Source organism: Vicugna pacos, chromosome 25, assembly GCF_048564905.1.
Source record: "Vicugna pacos chromosome 25, VicPac4, whole genome shotgun sequence".
Lineage (NCBI taxonomy): Eukaryota > Metazoa > Chordata > Mammalia > Artiodactyla > Camelidae > Vicugna > Vicugna pacos.
In genome coordinates, this window is record NC_133011.1 from 3,444,544 (window position 1) to 3,467,500 (window position 22,957).

The following is a 22,957-nucleotide window of genomic DNA, read 5'->3' on the forward strand; positions in this document are numbered from 1 at the left end:
AAGTGGCAAATTCACACTTTGCTTTTTGGAACTTTCTGAAATTTTTTGCTCCCTGAATATTTTTGATCTGTGGTTGGTTGAATCGAATCCATGGATGTGGAACCCACAATATGGAGGGCCAACTGTACTCTTATTTCCTTATAATTGACTAAGGTCAAAACAGCACCTTAAAGTTTCTTTTTTCTCCTAGCACTTAAATCCAAATGGCACAAAACTTTAGACAAAGCAAAACCACTGAAGAGGTCTGGATTAAGAGATACACGCCAGTAAGTTTTTACCCCCTCAGTACACGTCACTTGAGGACAGAAGTTATTTCTAATGTTAGCAGTTCACTGTCTGAGTCCTTGGACAGGAAGTCCTCAAACTTCTTAGATGATACTTTTATAAATTTTATTCAGACCTCATGAATAGCCCCCAAATTTGCTCAGAGACAGATAATATATAGGGGTCAATCGTGCACCCACCTTCCCATGTGCTGTACGGGACAGGTCATGAGGCTCCATCTACCACATGGCAAAGCTGTGCAGTGTTTCACCCTCCCGGCTACATCACCACAGAATTCTCAGCGACACATCCCCATGTCCCCCCAGAGTCAAACTCCATCTGCCTTAGACACCTGACAGAAATACCAAAGCCAATCAATCAAAAGTTTTCTTAACCCTACCCTGCTTTTTGAAGGGAAGGTTTTTTGTTCTTGTTTGTTTTCAAAATAGCTGCAAAATGTAAAGGCAAATAATTGTTTAATATACATCTACTTATGCATATACACATATTTTATGTCCTCTCCAGCTCTATGTTGCTGTGTCCTGGATGAGCGTCAAGTGTACCAACAGGAAGAGCAGAGTGATGGCAGCAGAAGTGCTCCTCAGAATCTATTTTGAAACACTGACAAACACTACTTTCATAGCCACAGAATCTGAATGACTCATACATTTAAGTTTTCCTTTTCTGATTAATAGCAGCGATGATGGAGTGTACACAGGCAAAACTGAGCTGAACAAACAAAACAAAACAATCCTGAAGTAGATCAATATTACAACCAGAGACTTTTCTCTGAAGACTTTCTTATTTTAGAATAAAATAAGAAACCTAGACAAACTTATGCAAGACCCTGTTCCTAAGTCTCAGGTTCTAAAGAAACGAATTTTTAACCGTTAAACCTTGACCACCTATAAGATGCAAACTGCTATTAAGTGGATGGTTGTTCTCAAATGCAGTGCTAAAAGCAAAGACAGAAGAGTCCGTACGAGATGATTTAAAATGTGAAATGTATACACTGATAGATGGGAAAATTATAGAAAAGTCCTCCTAAATTAAGTTTTAGCTTGCTTTGGATGCAAATCGCTTGGGGGCTAAGAGAAGAGGAAGAGGGAAGCCTCTGGAAGGGGGGAGACCGAGTCAAAGTGGGGGAAGGTTATAAGAAATGTGAAAGGGCAGAAAGAACAATCCACGGTGTATGAAGGCGATGGAAGATGCACTGCACTTACGACAGATGGAGACCATTGGATACTAGATACAGCAAGGGCCGCCATCAGCACACAGGAAGGGATAAGCTGACAGCCTTTGGAGGAGCAATGTGACCACACGCGACCCAGAACAGCAATGCTCAAAGCTTGGCAGCGCCTACGTCTGGCCGTCACCCTGTAGTGGGCAGAATGAGGCTGTGGTCATGATGATACATAGCACAAAGACCATCAAAAGAAGAGTCACATGATTTCATCTTTATAAATGCTACTTATTTTTGTTTTTAAGGATAATAAATGCAGAAATCTCAACTGTCTGTTCAGACACCCAACCTAGAAGCCAGGAACCACATTAGGACTTTCATCTCTAACGATAAAAATACCTGACGCTCTAGGAGACAACAGGTTCTTCTTGTTTTTTAAAGATGGATATATTTAATAGTCACATCTTTTTTAACCCAATATATTAAATATCGTAGACCTTTTAAATACAGGAGGCACTTTATATGAGGAGCTCAGATGCACGGTCTTGAGATGAATTTCATGATGTAATTTAAAAGGAACCAATACAAGTATATAAAAGCTGAACTTTTATATGAAGATATACTCTGAATAACTTGTTTGTGGTTGCCATCATCTGGTAAGTAGAGAGGTGACTGAGAGATTTGTTTGGATGGGAGTAAACTACGTTTTGGCAGCCTTGTGTTACAAATTGAGTTCCCAAAGGTACAATAGATTTGTTGTATTTAAGACAGAATTCCCCCTTTTCTAGTCTCTTTGTCTACTAAATAAAGTAGCCACCTCAAAATTACTGCTTGGAAATACTTTCAGAATAGAACAAACTTAGGAATCTGCTATCATCTCATAATCCTGGATGCCAAGCCAAGACACTAATTTTATGTGTTGCTATTGTCTAAACTTTGAGATTGCATGAAATAGTAATAAAATAATAATAATAGCTATTACTTACATCACATCTGTGTGTCAGGCACTGTCCCCTATGCTTTATAACACTTAACTCATTTAATACAGAAATACCTATGAAATATGCATTGTTACCATCTCCATTTTACAGATGAGGAAACTGAGGCACAGAGTTACTTGCCAAAGGCCACAAAACTAGTGAGAAGAACCAGGGATTCAAATCCAGATACCTGCTCAGACCCTTTGACTTTAACCTTCATGCTAGATTTCCTGAGCATTTAGACAGCAATGAGAAACTCCACAATTCAATCACATAACAGTGATAAAACTTTCAGCCAAAGTAATTTTAAAATAGTAACTCCTCTATCAATCTATTTGAGGCTAGGCGAGGTATTAATTCGATTAACTTCTGAATTTCTAAGGTTTTTGTGAATGATCAACTTGATTTATCATTTCAGTTAAAACAGACAGAAACCTCTTCCTGACATTTTTCTTTCTGGCAAGAGCTAAACCCTTAGCAAAATGTGCGTGAAGATATTTTCTAAATTTTATACCCTCTCTTCGCAATATTCAAACATTCAAAAAAAAAAAAAACCACAAAAGGGAACAATACATTCATATTTCAGGATTTTAGGCTTCAGTCGCTGATAATAGTTTTGAATCCATCATTAGATAAGTCTTTTTTAACTTTCCCTAATGGTGGAGACTTGAGAAACACAGAAAGAGGACATATGAACACAGGACGAGTGGCAGAAAGATTCAAGAATAGCCCAAAGGCAGTAAGAAGAAAAAGGAACTAAAGCGTCAGGAGCCAAGAATGATGTGAACTGCATCCTGAGAGAAAAAGAAAATGAGGCAGGAAAAAAAAAAAAAAAAAAAAAAAAAGAACCAAGCCACCCTGAGGAACATTCGGTCAGAGAGGACATGGAAGTGTTTAAACATCAACCTGTCTTTGATTTAAAGAGTAGCAGTGATGTGACGGATCCAGTGTACACTCAACTGTAAACCTGTTTAAGAGGCAACTCATCTAAAATAGTCTTTACTTAATATCTGGGGAAAACTCCTCAAATTCAATTGATCCATTAGATGAGCTAATTAACTAATCAACTGGATTAATCATGTCATCTCACGAGTCCCTCACACTAAGACTATGGATATATTTCAAAAGTGACAATGGGAATGAGTTGAACAAAGACAACAGTTATGGAAGTTACACTATCCTCTGTATAGTCCCCGAGCACAACTTGAAGAATGCTAAGAACAAGTGTATGACCAAATGCTGCCATTGCTTCCAAGATTAGGAGGAATGTGACCAAGGCAACGTTTTGAACTAAAGCTACCTATCTTCTTTAACATTGCCCTGAAGGTCTCATTTGAGACCAGCAGCAGCTGGACAATTAGAGGACCAGGCTCAGAGAAACACACAAAACAACCATAGGGAGCTGTACACACACACAAGATGCAGACGCATCCACGTCTCTGTCTGTACACACACCCACTGCACGGCTTCCAGGGGCAGGAAATACATTTATTAGCCAATAGCCCCAATCCTTTAATCTCGTACATAAATACGTTCAACTCCAAAGCCTAAGAGAAAACCTTAAAAAGCACTTCATGTAAACGGTTATGGCCATGATTACAAACCACCTGTCTTCTTATTTATAGCCACAGCTCAGCCCACAAGACGGATGGAACTCAAAGACTTCAAGAAGCTACTAGCAAAAGACACCAGCGAAATAACTGCTGGATGCTAAAAGCTGCCCATGGTGCGGCTCTTGACAGGTTCTCCCCAAGTTGTGCTGAGTTTCTTAAAAGACAACCTAGGTTCTGTGTTCCTAAAGAACAGGACTGTTTTGATAGAGTCCAAACAAAGAAAATGAGCTACTTGTAACCTTTTAATAACACACTCTCTAAAAGCTTAAAGTCAGAGCAACCTCCCATTTTACCAAAAATATGAATTCATTACACGTCATTAAAAACAAGGTGATGTGTGTACTCTTAAGAAGGAGTTTTTAAAACCAAGTTTATTCTTTTGATTATTGTGACAGGGAAACGAAACCTCTCTTCCTGGAGAAGAAAGTACGCTGGCATCACCAGAACGTGCACCCAGTATTGGTGGCCGCGTGCTGAGTGTCCTGCGTGCTGTGAGCTGAAGGTAACTCACGTGGGTCTGAAATCCTACCTGCTTCTGAAATTTTTCCTTGATAGCGGACAGCAGAAAATACTCATCCTGTCAATGCAGGGGACTGAACTGAGCGGCCATCCAGCACCGCCGCTAGCTGTCTCCTTGCCTGTCTCTTCCACTGGATCAGAAGTTCCTCAAAGGGAAGAAGAATCCTCTTCCTCTGGCACAGAGCCTGGCGTGGTGCCCGGCCCAGAGCAAGCATGGAATCAATGAGTCTGTTCAGTGGAGCAGGCTAAAATGGTCATTTTCACTCCCAAACTTTCGCTTAATTTAAAGCTCTTAGTTTTCCCCAGATTGGATGATTACAAATGTCCTCTTTATTTGTACTGAGTGGATCTGTTATGATTAACCACTTCTGGTTCACACAAGATGTTTATTCTGCTCTGCTCTAAATAGTTTTATTTGGATCGATGTTTGTTCAAAGTAAACTTGAACCCATTTTCATTGCCCGCCCTAACACAACCTAACAAACAACATGATTCACTTTAAAATATGCTTTAGCATCGTGTCTGTCGGGTAAATTGAGTGACTTGGAATCTTCTTTAATACTTATGGCAACAGACAGTCAGCATTCAGGGACTGGCAGGGATCCACAAACCTAAATGCAAAGGAAACTTTATTGACTAGGAAACATTTTAATAAAAAAGATAATGTGATCAATAGCCAGATACTATGCTTCAAGTTTTTTTTCCTCCAATTTTTTGATAATCAGCCAGGGGTGATAATGAGGCCAGAGTCACGAGCTCAGTCTGCACATGTGTAATTAGTTTTGTTTTTACAGCACGGACTGTACCCGAACCTGAGTCAGGTAACAGGTGTGGGGCTAAACACAGAAGAAAATGAGATGAGAGGACAGAGGTAAACACAAACCCATCTCCACTAAGTTTACTCAGACTGAATATACAAGTACCAGCCAGCCAAGTCAGAAACGGCAGCTTATTATTAATTTAGGAAAAAGATCACAGGCTGCTCAAAAATTACTTCATTCCATGTATTTGGGATTACATTCTATTTATAACCCCAACAATTCTCCAATCTCAGTACGAAACACAGCTACATATTAGCAATCCATTTCTAAGGCACGGCTGTATTAATAGTCCTCTAAGTAACGAGAATTAATAAACTCACGGTTAGGTACTGTACATTAAGGTCATGGAAGAGCGACATCTTTATCACTAATTTTCAAGTGGCAGTGGGAAAATTATAAAGCCCTTACTTAGGTCTCTCTCTTTTTTTTTTTAATTTTTAAATTTTTAAATTGTTTTTACTGAAGTACAGTCAGTTACAACGTGTCAATTTCTGGGTGTACAGCATCATGTCCCATCTTAGGTCTCTTCCTGGAGGGGGTTCTGAGAGAAAGTGTTTTCTTAAAATGTGAGACACAAGGTTGTCTTGGGGCTGTGCCTTGAGTTAAAAGCCAGACCACACGCACGCATCGCTGCCGTAACGCTCTCAGACGCCGGGGCACAGCGCAGTTCCCCGGAGAGCCGCGGCAGCACGGACGCGCCCCGCCCACTCCCTGAATTTGGTTTTGCAGGTTGGGGGCGGGGTCCAAAGAGCTGTATGATGAAGGAACACACATGTTAGTGATGCGGATGAAGCTCCGGTCCAGCTTGGAGGTTTTGCATAAGCCCAGCACATTCACCTAGGAAAAGAGTTTCATTTTTGTGTGTGGCTGCCTCTTTCTACGCCAGTCCGTGTAACAGACAAGACATTCTGAGGACATAAAGTGGTTTTCGTCCTACCCTTCCCTAGACAGCCTTCACTTTTGAAAAGACACGTTGAACCCACAGCCAGCACTGACAGCCCAGGGGAGCCCCCGTTCCAAAGGCCCGTCTGCGGAAAAGATACCTAAGGCGACGGGGTCCGGGTTGACGGGGCTCTGCTGCCTGGAGTGGCCGCTGCCGCCGCTGCCGCCCTTCTTCAAGTCCTCGGCGTCGCTGTACCGCCGGACCCAGTAGTTCAGCTCCTCGCGGTCGGCCTCCTGGCAGCGCCGCAGCACGGTCAGCGAGCGCCGCGTCTTCTCCACCATGTCCATGATGCAGTTCAGCAGCTGCGGAGAGGCGGGCGGGGAAGGGGGCGCCGGTCAGCGCGACGCCCGGGCCCGGCCGCGTGAGGACAAGGAAGGACGTTACTTCATCCTAAAGGCTTAAAGGGTAGATTTGAAATGGGGACCCAACACCCAAGTAAACTCAGTGGGAATGAGAGTAAAAAGTGGGGCGCGTGGCAGGGAGATTTCAGCTGAAGACATACGGTCAGCAAACCCATCTCCCCAAACACCAGTCCCGTTCCTGTATGAACTAAATGGCCCTTTCCAGTAAGGCAGTATTGGGCCTATTGATCTGGCTGTAAGGACTGAGTCCTTTCCACAATCTAAACATTTCTCTTCCGTACGTGGCTTGGATATCAGTTTAGAAATCAAACCCTCTATTGCACTTCAAACATTCTCACTTAGTTTTTCAAGGACAGCAGAAAACATGCCTTCAGAGCACCCTCACACTTTCATCACGTAACCTCCTTCCAGGTGTTTTCAAAACATTTTTTAACCGAAATGATTACCGACGTCTTACATGGTCAAGGTGTTTCCATTCCTCTGCCCATTCTCTGTCTGTTAGTCTGTGATCAATCATTTCTTCTTGACGTGTGCCATGCAACCCTACAAATGCAGAGAAGAGGGCTGGATCACCCCAGAGCATCCAGGACACAATCCGTATGTGCAAAGGCACTTAGCAGAGACTACGCGGGCAAACTCAACCACTTAAAAATACATTCGATTGTGAACGGAGACATGAGTCATTCTCAGATTTGCAATTTCCTAGCGGGCCCCTCGTAGAAGGATAAAATGTTAGAACTAGAAGGGAGTTTAGGGGTCACTTGGTCACAACAATCTCTTTTACACATGAGGAGATGGGAGTGAAGTCATACCCAGCCTGGAGCTAGTTATCCATATAATGCTTTTGTACGTGAAAATGCAACTATATCCTGCCTCTTAATAAATACAAGAAACCACAAGCAGACATTAAGTGGTTTCAAAGTGTGGCATTCCTGCACTAAAGACAAAGACAGCATAAATAGTTTGACACGGATTTTCTAAAACAAGCATGGCCAAATTATTCCACATTTCAGCAAACTATAAATGAACACAATCCTATTACATATGTCTTTGTGATAAAGGCCATGAAAGCTACATATCCTCATTTAATTTACCAAAATTAAATAAATTAAGTAAATAAATAAATAAATAAACTGGACATCCTCTATGAGAACAAAATCAACATACCAGACATAATTTGACAAATATCAAAAATCCAAGCTAAGAAACTGAAATTCCTAATTTGTGGTCCGTAGCCTAAGTATTAAAGTTCTTCAGCATCACAGAGAAAAGATACTACCATGAAAAAGTAACATGGAAGAGTTCACCAAGTGAGTGACAATGGTAATGAACCTGAGGAATTAGCTAGGATGCTAATCAAAATAGAAAATAAGTGTGTCTGGCTAAAAGGAACAGGTGGAAGGCTCTGATCAGAGACACCTGGAGATGTGTGGCTCTTCTGGCAAATTCAACATGCATAAAACCTCTCATGTTCTACCATAAAGGAAAGGCATTGGGCTCTGGCAATATTTTCCATTTTAAACAATTAAAACTATTCATTTTGTTTGGTATTTGTCACACTGTTACTGTGAATAGCAAAATAAGTCTGGCATGGTTTAGTCTTCTAGACACGCAGGCTGCTTCTCTGGGGGTGTTACGCAGGAGCTAAATGACAGTGAGAGTTATGAGACACTGCATTCTACTGTTTTGTGAAATCTGAGTGGTTAGAAATCCTCTCTTTTAGCTGATTTAGAGGAATAAAGATAATGAGCCACATGACTCTTTTCAGCCAACCATGAGATGCGATTTAATTTGTAGCTCATGGAAGTGAACGCATATACGACAGCTCTCTCAGCCTAGTGAAAAGCTGAATACAAAAGATTCTGCATCATCCTCTCCAATTAGAATATATTCTGAAATATATTTATAAAGGTAAAATTGTCAATGCCACCTATTGGTAAAAAAGTAAAATTGCAGACACATTTTAATAATTTGGGTAACAGAAAAGATGCTGGAGAAAAGTAGTATTTAGTTACTGCTCTGTTTGTTGTGACAATTTCAAGTTGAAATGTTTGCAAATATGTAATTTTTGTTGACTTATTTGATGCCTGTGATTTAGAGGAAAAGAACTACCAGGGAAGCAAGTCATCACAGAAAACAACCAAAGAGCGATGAAGATATAAACGTGGTGTTGAATTAATGATGGAGGCATGTTGCTGCTTGCCCTTAAGGACCAAGAACTTCAGAGGTCTTAAAAGTTTCAAAAATTCAGCAGATTAAATTGGTAACGGTACGAACTCTAACACCTATTAACAAGCAGCAGTATGTCTGTGGCTAATGGAATAAGAGCATTTGTGGAACCCCACTCAGTATCATCTCATTTAATCAATAATAAATAAATAAATAAATAAATAAATAAATAAATAAATAAATACATCAGAAACATGTTTGAGCCCAAGTACTTGGTGAAAAAATACAGGACTCATTTGTTACTTTTGAACTCTGCTGGATAGAAACAAATCTTTAAAAAAAACTAAAATAAAACAACTCAGATGTTTACATTTATTAATTCTTCTCTTTCAGATACCTAAATATTCATTACCACACAATTTTTTATTTATATGCATAATACCAGAGGGGTCCAGTAAGGGAAAATAGCTTAGACTCATTAAAACACATTTTCATTTGTGGGCAATTAGACACCGATGTTGAGTCTTACCCAATTCCTAACTAGGCTAAAAGTCTAAGTTCACTAATAAACTAATGTTTGTAAAGTTTTACTTTCTTAGAGGATTCTAGTGAGTATAGATCTTTCTATGTATGTCTCTGCATTCAGTAGACATTCATAAATCACACCAGACTAAGTATATCTTTATGACAATTTTTATATTCTCAAAATGGCAGCCTGATATAACACCACAATTTGGTACTCATACATCAAGATTTTATTTTACTTTAACACCCACTAAACCCTGCCAGACTTCAGGGATGGTTAAGTAGTTGTGTATATTTATAGAGATTTAGCACTATTAGTTTTATAAGCTAATATAATTAAAAAGGTAAGGAACATGGTCTGATAAAAAAAAATCACATGAAGCCAGTGGGTACAGATATAATTCATAAAGGGATATTTCACATTGCTAGACGAAAACATAATCATTGCACATAAGCATAATTGCTTCCTTGCTGATTACTTTATAGTGTACTGGAGCTAATATTTCATAAAACAGAATTTGCTGCCCAAGAAACAGGCCATCTCCTAGCACCTACAGAGAGGGGTATCTTGAACTGGTCTTCCAGTGACCTGGTGACTTCGCTTCTATTAGAAAAACGAGCAATCATGGTTTGGGGGCGTGAAGTCATAAATGACCGGCAAGGCGCGTACTTGGAAGGCAGTTGTTATGCGTTCAATGTGGGGGTCAGGGTACCACTCCAGACTGAAACATAACATCACCATTTTTGAGAGCTCTCTGAAATGGTACCTGAGAGAACACTAAACAGCTTGGCTATTAAGAAAGCACAAATGATATGCTCAGCCATTTGCCTGACACATTATGTAAAAGCAGAAATGGCTGCTGTGGGGAAGCAAAACTGCTCCTTCACTATCTCACACCCAGGGCCCCCGGTACCTCTCCCCCCAGCCCGACTCTCCCTTTTCTAAACCCTCGGAGGGTCGTGTGTAGACGACCTACGGCAGCGCTGGTGCTACCGACCTGGCTAGGTGTCTGCCATAAGCCTGTGCTCAGCCACGCCCTCCGCCTGAGGCTGAGAACACCGCGCTGTCCCTGCCACTCAAGCAGGCGAGCTGGCTATTTCCCGAGTCCTGTGCCCTCAGCTCTGTGTTCTGCTTTTCCACCTGGACTCCATCCCTTGCTGTTTCCAGGATCCCACCCACCAAATCGTCCACGTCAGGGAAGTCTGTCAGCAACTAGCCATGAGGTAAAGGCAGTCTTCTGGGTGGACGGCATGGATGTAGGAGGCAGAAAAAGGAGGGAGGGTGCACTGTTGCTCTCAGTCTATCAATAGCTTGACTCACCCAAAATCAAAAAGTGAAGAGGCCCCAGAAATAGGAATGGTGAGAGACTGATCGTGTCTCAGAACTTACCTGTTCTGTCTTCCTTCTTATGCTTCAAGGTGAACACCTGTTCTTTAGAAGACAGTGTCTCCTAAAGGCTTCACTGCCAACAGTTTTATGCAAAGAAGGAATGAACACAGGCAAACGGAACACAGATTTACCCAAAGTCGTTCCTCCCTTGGTATTCTGATCTTTGACACTAAATTGTCAACACTCAATTGAAGGGTAAAAAAAAAAAGTACCAAATCACTCCTCAAAGAACATCTGTTGAGTTAAGCCACAGACATAATACCGTCTCATATTTTTCAAATACAGACCATCTCAGAGACTGGAAGTATCAAAATGGACTGTAAGACTACCTGAAATTAAAGATACAACAGAAGAAAAAAAAAAGAAAGAAAAGAAAAGAAAAGGAAAGGAAATAAAAATAAAAAGAAAAAAAGATACAACAGAGGAAAAAAATTAAATGAAATGAAAATAAAAAGGAAAAAATAAAAATGATACAACAGAAGAAACTCTTAAAAATATATATTTGTGGCAGGCCAATTATATATGAAACCTCTCATGGAACTCATTAAAAAAATTAAACTAAAAATTCACTTCACATTTGTTAATACAGTTGAGGTTTTTGGATTTAGATGTCCTCCTTCCAAAAAAAAAAAAAAATCTGCTGTCACAAAGAATGCAAGTAATTAAGAGAGAAAGCACAGCTGTTAAAGGACACACTAATATTAGCCAAGTTTTCATATGAAGGAGACTTTATATAAAGAAAGAGGCTTGAGAGGGTACAGCGCAAGTTGTAGGGCGCATGCTTCGCGTGGACAAGGTCCTGGTTTCAGTCCCCAGTATCCTCTCTAAAAAATAAATAAGTAAATAAATAAACTTAATTTTAAAAAAAAGAAAGAGAGTTTTCACTCCATCACAGATTTCAAACCTCAGATCAGCCAGTCTGCGAGCGCACAAGCCCGCGAGAAGGGAAGCGCCCCTTCCGTCTTACCCATAGGTCTGTTCCTGTCCCTGAGGTCCCTGTGGCTGGGGTGTCGATAGGAGTCCCTGTAGTGGTGGGCGATGGCCATATCATCCAAACGGTAATGCTGAGGGGGCGGCGGGGTGGGGTGAGGCAGGCCGTTGGGCTGGTAGGGCAAGCCGTTACTCGGACTGTACCGCTGGCCGGGGCTAATAGTGCATGGTCGTTTGCTTGGATGTTCTGAGTGCAAAGGCTCTCTGTCAAAGCCATTTTCTTTGGTTCTGAGGAGGGGAGAGAAGAGAGTGTGTTTCATAATGTACTCAGAAACTGGCACAGTTCAGATACTCAAGGTTTGAACTTGTAATGGAAACAGAACATTCCTTTGGTGGCCAGAAACTTCCAAGAACTCAGCTTCCTAGAAGACCGGTGGGAATCCACTGAAACCCATGCTGAGGGCGAATGACCACAAGACGGCTCCCAGGAGAACATGTTCCCCTTCTCGTCAAATTAGCCAACATCTTCCCAGGTGGCGCTCGTGTGGTTAGGTCACCATCAAGAGGAAACCGGAACTCCCCTCTGCAGACACCATTTTCATCCAGAAGCAACTACTTGATTTCTAACCAATTACCCTGAGACCGGCTGCATTCGGTGAAGATTCATCCAGGTACCAAAGCATCACCCTTCAGCTGAGTTTTTTCAGTACGTCTATTCCACTGATCCAGCCTGGTATCTGACCTGCACATCAGAGACCCTCTACATGGGCTGTGTTGTTCAATACAGTGGCCACACATGGCTCTTTAAATGAAATGTAAGTTAATTACCATTAAATAAAGTTTAAACTTCAGCTCTTCAGTAGAGGTGGCCACATGTCGGGTGCTCTGTCGCCACTGGGGGTGGGTGGCTACCGAATGGGACAGCACAGAAACAAATCATTTCCATCATCTCAGAAAGTTCTGTTCGGCAGCAGCGACCAAACTGAACCAGTGCAATGAAACAGCGCAGCGTCAGGCATTCCAACATTACCCTGGGTCACCAAGATAATCTATTAGCAGTCACACACAGCTGGCTGGGATCAGAAGGAAGACCCAGGCGAATCCCCTTATGTTAAAGTTGAGGAAACGCACGCCAAGGGAGCACGAGTGACCGGTCTGGGGTCATCGGACCTCAGGGCAGGACAGACACACCCTGACTGCACTTCAACACGTGACACACAAAACCCTGAACCTGGCTTTCAGACAGAATGCATTCCATCGGTGAGCCCCGATTACTCATCACTGCTCCTAGATTCTCAAACAGAAGTAAGGCTAAAGAAATATTTTCTGCCTGAAAGTACCTCTGAGAGACTAACTCAGTACACTCAGTAAGACAGGAGCAAGCCACACCCACCTGTGCCTGGGGGCGCAGCTCCCAGACTGATTTTTCCCTTAGGTATGTATGGCTCCCTCACAAGACCAGCACTCACTGTATCCTTAGACCAGTGGGAGCTTCTGTCTTCCCCTGGAAAATTTCCCCTAAGAATTCTACCAAGTCACAGTAGCTGCAGACTTCCGCATGCCTGTTTGATTTTTGGTTGGTTAGGTTCAGAGACTTTAAGACACCTTCGCCACTTGCCCAGTGCCGAGCACAGGCTTTGAAGAAACCGGAGGGATCTGAGTGGAAACTGACTTGACAACAGGGATCATGAGGGGCAGCAGGATTCCACAGTGAAACATCCTGTATGTCCCTTTAGGGTAGGGCCCCAGTGACAATTTACACACACCAGATTAAGTAGGACAAAGGACTCAGGGACAGAAGGTACAGGCACACTGAGAACTGTGAGAAGCTGCAGAGTTCCACGCGAAACGAATACATGCCCAACGCACGCTGAGGGAGACGCACTCTTCCGACGCCAGGAGACGGACCAACATTGGAAACGCCAGCAGGGCACGGCCTCTGTGGGAGTGTTGACCAGGAAGTCTCAATGCTGCTCCCATCAAAGTACGTGTCTGCACTAAAATCTTCAGCCTCCATACATATCCATCACTGATCAGACTAAGATGTCCAATATAGCTCAAACATAACCTAAATGAACTGCTTTAAAATAATTTTTCAAAGTGAAGGGAAACATTCGAGATATCGATTTGTCTCCTTAGAGGATTAGCTATGTGATTCTAATCTGTATTTCCAAATCCTATACATTTCTGAATAATACATTTCAACATTCAATGCATAAACATTTCCAGCATAAATCAGTTGGAAAATACTGAAGACTAAAAGTAGCTATGAACGTAATGCCAACACAGCACCTACCTTACTGGCAGTGTGGTGTAGTGGAAAGAGCACTGGACTGGAAATCAAGAGACCTGAGATTTAGTCCTGGCTCTTCCACGACTAGCTGTGTGACCTTGTGCAAGCCACTTAACCTCTCTGGACCTCAGTTTGCTCATCTGTAAAATGAAAGCGTTGGACTAGATCAGTGGTTTTCAGACTATGCCACCTGAGGTGCTTAGGGATTCTGTAGGCAATAAAGAATTTTTACCCTAAACAATCTAGATTTAAAGGGCCAGAGGAAGCCACTTACTCATTCTAAACTTTGAGGTTCCACCTAAGATTTCATTTTTCTTTTAAAGGAAAAAGTCTGCTATTAAAATCAAGTTTGAAAACCACTGGACTAGGATGACTTCTGAGGTCCCTTCTAGTTTGAAAACTCTGAAATTTAGTTATTCTATATTTATATCTAAATGTCATTTGTACAGAACAGGGAATATGATCAATATTTTATAATAACTACAAGTGGAGTGTAATCTTTAAAAATTGTAAATCACTATGTTGTACACCTGAAACTTATATAATATTGTACATCAGCTGTACCTCAATAAAAAAATAAATTTGTTTTAAAAATGTCATAGTTATGCTGATTGGAACACACAGGGCTGATGGTCCTCTGGCCAAACTACGTCTGAATCAACAGACAACTTCTGTGCTTTGCTTGGAACGACAGACTATTTATACCTGATTTTTTGTGTGTGCAAAATAGAAAACAGTCTCTAAATACCTTATAGCAGCCTAAATATCTAAACATCAAAACATTTCTAAATATCAAACTGTCTTTTATCCAACTGCGTCAAACCATCTCAACTTACTGGTTTTGTGATAAAACCCTTGTCCAGAGATGACAACACTGGAAGAATTCTGTTTCCAAAGTAGTTAGAGATTTTGTTCGTCTCTGCCCTCAGATCAGCCCTCTGATCAGTGCTTTTACTTCCCCTCCGAAAACAAGGACAGTAAGTCCTTAGAAGCAGGGTCTCAATGCTGTCCTGTTATTTCTATCGTGTCCCTGTAATCTTGTCCTGGGTCCCATCTCTCCCGCAGTTTATTGGAGCGATAAGGCTCACCACCTCACAGAGGTAGTTATATTTTAGTAGCAAAGCATTAAAACGTTAAAACGGCCCATGGAAATAAAGTTACCAAGTCTCCCTGGTTGCCTCCCACCACTCGTGTCACTTATAAAGCCGATGCTATTCAAAGGATGTAAGCGCAGAAAGGTAGCCGAAACGACTGAACTGCTACTTGTTGACTTCTTAGAAATGCCTAGAACTTTCTACACCTCATCTGCTTGGGCAAATTCCACACTTGCCTGTTATTTGTTACCCTTTGAAAGTGCATTAGACAAAAACCAACAAAAACTTTTCACTGTCCCGTAGCAGCATACCCTTGAAATAACTCACATTCTAGTGCGACGCCTGCCACATCTTATGGATTTCTGGAAGGCATTTTTTGTTTTTTTGTATTCTATCTCCCTGCTTGGAGAAATTTTCCTGACTATAACCTAACCACTTCAACATTTAGATCTCAGTCACTTCTCTCCCAGGGTCAGATGTCCTAAGAGTAGAGAAATGCTCAGGACTCAGCTGTGTGACCTCGAGACAGCCTGGGAAAGTTCACCTCTGGCTTCAGCCTCCTGCCCAGTAAAACAGAACTAAGAGGAAACCATACACGTTTAAAAACAACGCTTAAGAGACAACCTAATTTACACCTTACAGCACTTGAGGCTGTTTTTTTCTCAAGTCCTCAATAACAGAGGCTGTAAACTGACTTATTTGAGGAAGAAAAACAAGCTTTAAAAAAAATTTCCTCTATATAAAATATTTTAAATGTCATAATTGGCTAGTATGCACTGATAATCCATTAGTAATACGGGAATGGGGAAGAATTAAGGAAAAAATTATTAAGCTCATGGCAATAAATAAACTAAGAGGACCGATCAATCTCTTATGTAACAGGAACAGGCATGAGTTTGTTTCCTGATTAAATTTTTTAAGTGGGGGAAGTATCACTAGAAAGACCGTTCTAGGGACAGGAAAACTGGTGTAGCATAGTAACCCTCAGGCTGGCAAGGAAGGAACATAAACATCTCTGATCTCAGTCCTGTTACCAACAAATGCATGCCTTAGGCTCTGACTTCTCCAACTGATCGCAGGCATTTCAAACAGAACGTGTCTCTAACTCAATAAAAATAAAAGATTATACTGTACAGCACAGGGAAATATATTCAAGATCTCATAGTAGCTCACGGGGAAGAAGAATATGAAAACAAATATATGCATGGTCATGTATGACTGAAGCACTGTGCTGTACACCAGAAACTGACACAACAATGTAAACTGACTGTAACACAATAAAAAACCAAAACCAAAACCAAATCAAATGGAACGTGTCTCAACTGACCTTGTGTTTCCCTAGTATCTCCTACACTGGACAATTATGTCACCTTCTACCTGCCACCAAAATAGAAACATGGACGTCACGCTATAGCTTTGTTCTCGAAATCAAGTCCTCCTGGTCTCTTAAGCATCTCTGTCCTACCCCAGGACGCCGTATCTTGTCCTGACCACAACACTGTCCACTCCATGGGCATCTCAGCCAGAGCCAGGGCTGAGACGCCGGCCGAGAGTCTTTAAATACATAAATAGTCTTTACTTTTGTATTCTAGAAGCCTATATCTAAATCTCGGGGGGTGACCGTTCTAGTAAAGAAAAGCCCAAAGACATTAAGATCTTAACACGAACGCCACCTTCCTTCCCTGATCTAATTCATGCAGTTTGTTGAGGCTTCCACAGAGCGGCTAGACGCTGAATCAAGGGCGGAGCGGGGTCATTTATGGGCATATTTTTAAAACACAATTCAGTAAAAAGATCTCTTCAGGAATTATCAGGGAATAGGTGAGTTTAGACAAGAATTTTCCATAACACCCTACTATTGGTGCTGAATAATGTATCTGAAACAAAATACATTACAAATTCCCCTGTCTCCTTGAAAAGAAAATCAAACCTGACTCTTCAGGACAACCTGCGGTGACTCCTGTGTTTTGCAGAAACACCGCCTTCCAGGAGATGGTGAAGGACAGAGAAATGAATGTCTCAGGACCATCACCTCTGGGCCTTCCATCTCTCTGCTGCTCAACAAACACCGAGGGGATAACGTCCTGAGCAAAGCGCTAACACCTTCAGGAATAAATGAGATGCTGGTGGCAGATGCTGGCCACCCCCGGCAAAAACATGATACCCAGACCTGCGAGGACTACAAGATGTGGGTTCACAGAGCTTTGCCTCCCACAAGGAGGAGGTGGGATACTTTGGGCGCCTGTCTTCCGAGCTGAGCTCAACAGTCAGACCATCTGCGAGCAGCTGGCCCTTTATCTTTGATAATTTCTGGCCACTGTAGTCAGTTTCTACCGTTCCCACTGCCTGGGATTAGATATTCTAATCTGTCATCTACACATTCCAGTCGGAGCCTTCTTAATTTTTTTCTTGTTAGTGACCCAACCGCGGCGTTTCGTTCCCCGGGCTGTTTTTGTGGATGTGGGTGTTTCACAGATGCATATTTTAAAATGACAGAAAGCAAGAAAATAAACAAGAAGGCAAAAGACTCTTAGGGGAAAGGCCATTTGCTTTACAACTAAAAAATGACTGTATTAAATTAAATTTGGATTATTTATTGGTGCACCTTGTATTCTGCTTGATGTTCTGTGCTTGTGGTGTTTTGCTCGGTTTTGTTTTAGGTATGGGTATGTGTAAGACACACTACCCCGAGCTTTGCTGGGCACGAAGATCAGTGGGACCTGATCCCCAGCACCCCCCGGAGATTATGGTTTGGTAGTAGACTCAAATTGTTTTTGCAAGTGTGCCAGCAAGAAACTTTTTACCATGAACACAATTTAATTTAATAAGCGATGCAAGACTACTATACTTTTACACAGGGCTTGAACTCGGGGGTACCATAAAAAGTACAAAAGTGGAGATCAGAGGCAGAAAAGACCACTCAGAATGTACATTTGAAAGAGCAGGGCTGTGGAGTTGGCTCCAGTTTGGGTCCGGCTACTTGCTGGCAGTGTGAACTCAGGAGGCTTAATCTCTATGAGCCTCTGTTTTCACCCACAGACTAGGGATGGTTATTTCAGAGCTACTGAGGGAACTCAGGAGAGAACCTACAGAAAGAGCCAAGCACATTTTTGGATTCAGTCCCTTAACCAAAGCGCTTTCTTTTCAAGCTGAGGCATTCAGGAGCTGGGATATACAAACAGAGTTGTAAGAACATGGGCATTCAAGGCAGAGAACCTAGGGGTTAGAATCCACCCCATCAGGGGTGGACACAGCATCCAGTCTGCCTGGATCTCCGCAGTAGGACTGACAGGAAGTAAGTGCTACGTGTCACTATGTAAATTATTCAGCATGGGCCTGGCACATCCTAAGTGCTCAGTAAATAGTAGCCATTATTAGAATATTTATGATTGGGAAGCCTTTGCTCAGATGGTAGAGCCTGTTTGAGTAAGCCTGCAAAGTATGATTAGAATTATGATATATAAGAACTCCAGCACAGAACAGAAACCATCAGTCAGAATACAGACTAAGGCACGAACGTGTTCAGCAGGGCTGGACCCTAGGACAGCAGCAAAAATAGAACCAGCAAATTCATGTTGAGGCTGGAGTGTGGAGAGGCCAAAACGTTCTCTACAGCCACGCAATCTTCCCCATCAAGTAAGGACAACTTAATGCTATTTCTCTAGAAGCCTTCAGAATTGATGTGACTAATATATTAAAAAAAATTAGTAATTTCTATGGGGATGATTATTGTCTTCTTGAAACTGAAGACTGCAAGAAAGATACAACACAAAACTAGAATGCCTGAATGTAATACTAATTTCCCATATTTTTTCATAGAAAACTGAATGCAGTTGATAATACAAATTTAATTCTGACTTGTGCAATTAATTCCACAATTCCTTGCAAAGTGCACCTATCTCTTCTCTTTAGAAAGACAAAAAGACTGAACCGCATTCATTTTGCAGAAAAGGGAACGTGGACCTAGTAAGTTCAGCTGGCGTGCACTCTGCTGGCAAACACTCACCCAGCACAGTTTCAGGATGGCCTCCTCACAGCCCTCCGGCACCCGTGTTCTCTATTCCACTTGCTAAGCCAGGAAACCAGGCTGACTGTGGGTCCTCTCTTGTTGTAAAGATTTATATAAAACCTCAGAACATTACACTACTCCACTTACCCACATGAGCAATTACAGAGAAGAAACACATGAGGGAAAGCAAGGGGGGAAAGACATGATTCTTAGCGGGGCTCTTCTTACTTCAGCTGCGCACAATGAGGCGTATTCTGTGCCCCTGGAGGACTTCAGGGACGTAAATACGCTGGCTTCTCCAAGAAGGAGCTTTGTTACTTGAAGCATGTTGTTTGGGCCTTAGTTTTTCTCAACCGTAAAGAGAAAGGAATGGCCTGGTAAACCCATAAGATCCCTCAGATGACAAATTATATACTTCTGAAGCTCAAGAAAGTCTTCTGAGAAATTAATGGTTTAATAATTGGGGGAGCAGGAGGAAATGCATATTAATGCAACTATGTGGCCATCGTGACAAAAGTCAGGGTGTGTTAAACAGAGTAATTTGAAGCATAATTACATTAAGATCTTATATATGTATGTATATATATGTCTATCTGTATATATTTGTATGAAGGGGATTAATACTTAACATCAATCACTTGAAATGAGGGGGCAGTGGAGAGAGCGTTACCCACACAGAACCGATGATCATTCAGTTTAATTTCTTAAGCAGTGAAGCTCCTCTGAGTCAGAAAATCAGTGTAACAGGTGAGAAGACGATGGTAAAGACCAATTATAACAAAAAAAAGCTGCAGCATCTAAGCTGTGAGGAAGGATGGCAGTGATACAATCAACACAACAAAGGCATCTTTTTAAACTTAATGACTTTTATCTATTCTGTAATCTCAAAGTAAGGCAGCCCATCAGACTATGCCCCCCCCTTCTCACTCTATCACAGAGTCTGTCTTCATGGCCATCAGGGTGAGCAGTTTTAAATCAGAACTTCCTAAACTTTCCCTAACATTTTAGAGGAAAAAAAAAAAAGAACATGATTTTAAAATGAAAATTGTCTTTTTCTAATTTGCGTTCTGCGATATTCTACCACAGACCTACAAATCTAGTAGAGTTGTTCAGGGATTCACCCCAGAGCTATTTTTAAAAAGTAGAATACATTTCACTCTTCCATTCAGAGAAAAAAAAAAAAAGATTTCATAGACTTCTCCAGAGTATTCATTTCTCTGTAAATAACAGTAATGCTTAAAATATATATATATGTATGTATGTGTGTATATATATATATATATATAACCAGCGATGATCATATTTAAGGATGAGAAGTTACATTTGCCAAAACCCAGCCCTGAAACACGTGATGACTGTTTAGGAGATTAAATCAGCCCTCCTCACGGAATTTAAGCCCCCAAAGTTGTAAACAAAATATAGAGCGCTCTTTTGTTCGTGACATGTCATGAACAAATTACCAAAATGTGTTTTCTTCTCAGGTGTCAGTTTTTCCCTCTTTTAGTGACTGATGGTTCCCAGTGTTATTACAGAAACAGATTGATCTTTTTAATGAGCCAGTTTAATAGACTCCAAAATCTCACCGTGGCTGCTCATCCATGTCAGACCATATGCACCAACAAAACATTCAGTAAAACAAAAAAGCTCTGCTGTCAGACAGCTCCACACTCTATAAAATTTCATATAGTAGATGTGGAGATACAGACAAATAACCAGAGAGGAAAATGCATATGCAAACACGATGCAGAAAATATATGCAAAGAAATACTGTAAAGGCCCATATTTTCTTGGCTCGGATCAAATTCCCACAAGATACAAATGTATTTACACAACATACTCTCATTACCCTTCCTCCTAACTCTAAGGAAATCCATTTGCTATCCTTCCATTATAACACACACGTCAGGTTTTCCACGTGAAAAAGAATGTTCCATCCAAAGCTCAACCGTGTGGGTTCTGACTCCAAAAACTATGAATAACCAAAGGGAGAGAGAATGAGAAGGGGGGGGTGGTTCCTTCAAGAAAACGCCACCTGATTGGACGCAAACACGCACGCGCACACAGCCACCGCTCAGCAGAAGGAAAAGGCCAGTTTCCTGTGGAATTTACGCGACGTCTGCGTACTGACGTTAGCACACGGCCCAGGGCTCACCTCCGCACAGTTCAAGGGAGGTCTGACGTCACGGTGCATTTAATTACAAAAGCTGGGAAAGAACCAGCGGGGAAATGGCTGGGAATGAAGAGAAACGGATAAAACAAGTTCTCGTTCTACCGGATATGGTTACTTACCAGTCAGGGTTTCTAGACTAGACTGTGCCCATTTCTAAATTGGCCTATAGGATTATCTTCACATTTACCACGGCTGTCTGACTCTTTCCCTGTTATCCCCTCCTCCACCCAAACAGATGTTCTTCCCAATGTCCCACCTAATTCTCTCCCTAATTCCTTTTGCCACATTGTCTTGGAAAAATGGAGCTGGGTCATCAATACTGACTTCCTGTGGGGTAAACGGGTAGGGTCAGACAGGAACACACACTGAAGCATCTCTCCTTGAGCTGCTTCTTGGTTTTCAGCACCGCGTGGACATGCCATTCAGACACTTGGATTTAGCAGCTGCCTTTGAAAGCCCAAGTACTAAATGCTTAAATACGACTAAGAAAATACAACTTGCAAAACTGAGAAAGTAGCGCTGTGGGAAGGTCACGTATGGAGGTGGGTCCATAGCAGGTCAGAAGTAAACTAATGTAGAACCTTTTGCTTTAGGAATTTTAAACTATTAAGAGGGCCTATGTCAAGAGGAGAAAAATTGCAGAGATTGCAGCATAAAAACTGCTTCCCAGGGGATTATGTAATAACTGTATATAAACTGGCTAGCTTTTAATAACATTCTGATTTGTAAAGCAGCCAATACGTTTAAGGGTAGCTAAGTCGGTGACAGATGTCTCTGAGCTGCCCCAAGGATCGTCAGCTCCCATGAATCTGTGTCAGAGCGTTAGCCTCTCAAAGGCTGGTAAACTCTTGCCTGACGAAATGCAGAGAGAGAGGATGGCTAAGTAAAGAAAGGAAACAAAGCCCATGACACGTACGTTTCTGAAAATAATTTCAAGGTTCTCCGTATTTTACAAATACTTTGCAAGACGGTGCTAATAAGACCATATTCCTGTGTTAAAAAATGGTTATACATGAGGCTGAGGTAGCCAGGAAATGATTTTAATCAGGTGCATTGCAGGTTTCATGTATATGCCTACCCAACAACTGCTTTGCAGGGTTTAATGGAGAAGTGACTTCATTTTACATTTCTTAGAATTCTCGGTTATGAGACCAGCCTGCCTGGTAGGAGGAATACTGATTGGCAGGTAGCATTTTTCAGCAAAAATGCCATCTATTAGTTCCATTACTTTACTCTTTGTCGTCACCCAGTCCATCCAGCTTCCCGGAAGATTTCTCTTAGTTCCTATAAAGCCAAATTAAATACCTACTGCATAGAGTTTAGGCCAGCTTTCAAAATCATCATGTTTTGAGAAACCTTGGAACAACAGGTTTCCTAACACTGAAGGGTAAGTATGTGGTCGGGATGAATTATACAGTAAGTGAGAATTTTAATACAGGCACACCTCGGAGGTACTGCGTGTCTGGATCTAGACCACTGCGATGAAGCTCATATTGCAATACAGCCAGTCACTCAATTTTTTTTGGTTTCCCAGTGCATGCAGAAGTTATGTTTACCACTAGTCTATGAAGTGTGCAGTAGCATTATGTCTAAAACACGATGTACATACTGTAAGTAAAAAATCACTGCCAAAAAATGCCCGAACAATTATAAGAGTAAAATCAATGATCACTGATAATAAGTCACCATAAC

At 41.6% G+C, this 22,957-nt stretch overlaps 1 protein-coding gene across 6 annotated transcripts in view; it reads right to left on the bottom strand.

The window, feature by feature from the left end:
- Window positions 1-22,957, bottom strand: part of RUNX1T1 (RUNX1 partner transcriptional co-repressor 1) — a 139,151-nt gene that overhangs the window by 23,571 nt on the left and 92,623 nt on the right. For all 6 annotated transcript variants that reach the window (XM_072949447.1, XM_072949448.1, XM_072949451.1 and 3 more), the window contains 3 exons: window positions 11,737-11,987; window positions 7,143-7,228; window positions 6,424-6,625 (listed from right to left, as the gene is read on the bottom strand). In XM_072949447.1, coding sequence (XP_072805548.1) covers window positions 6,424-6,625; window positions 7,143-7,228; window positions 11,737-11,987 — 539 coding nt within the window. The remainder of the gene's footprint in view (window positions 1-6,423; window positions 6,626-7,142; window positions 7,229-11,736; window positions 11,988-22,957) is intronic.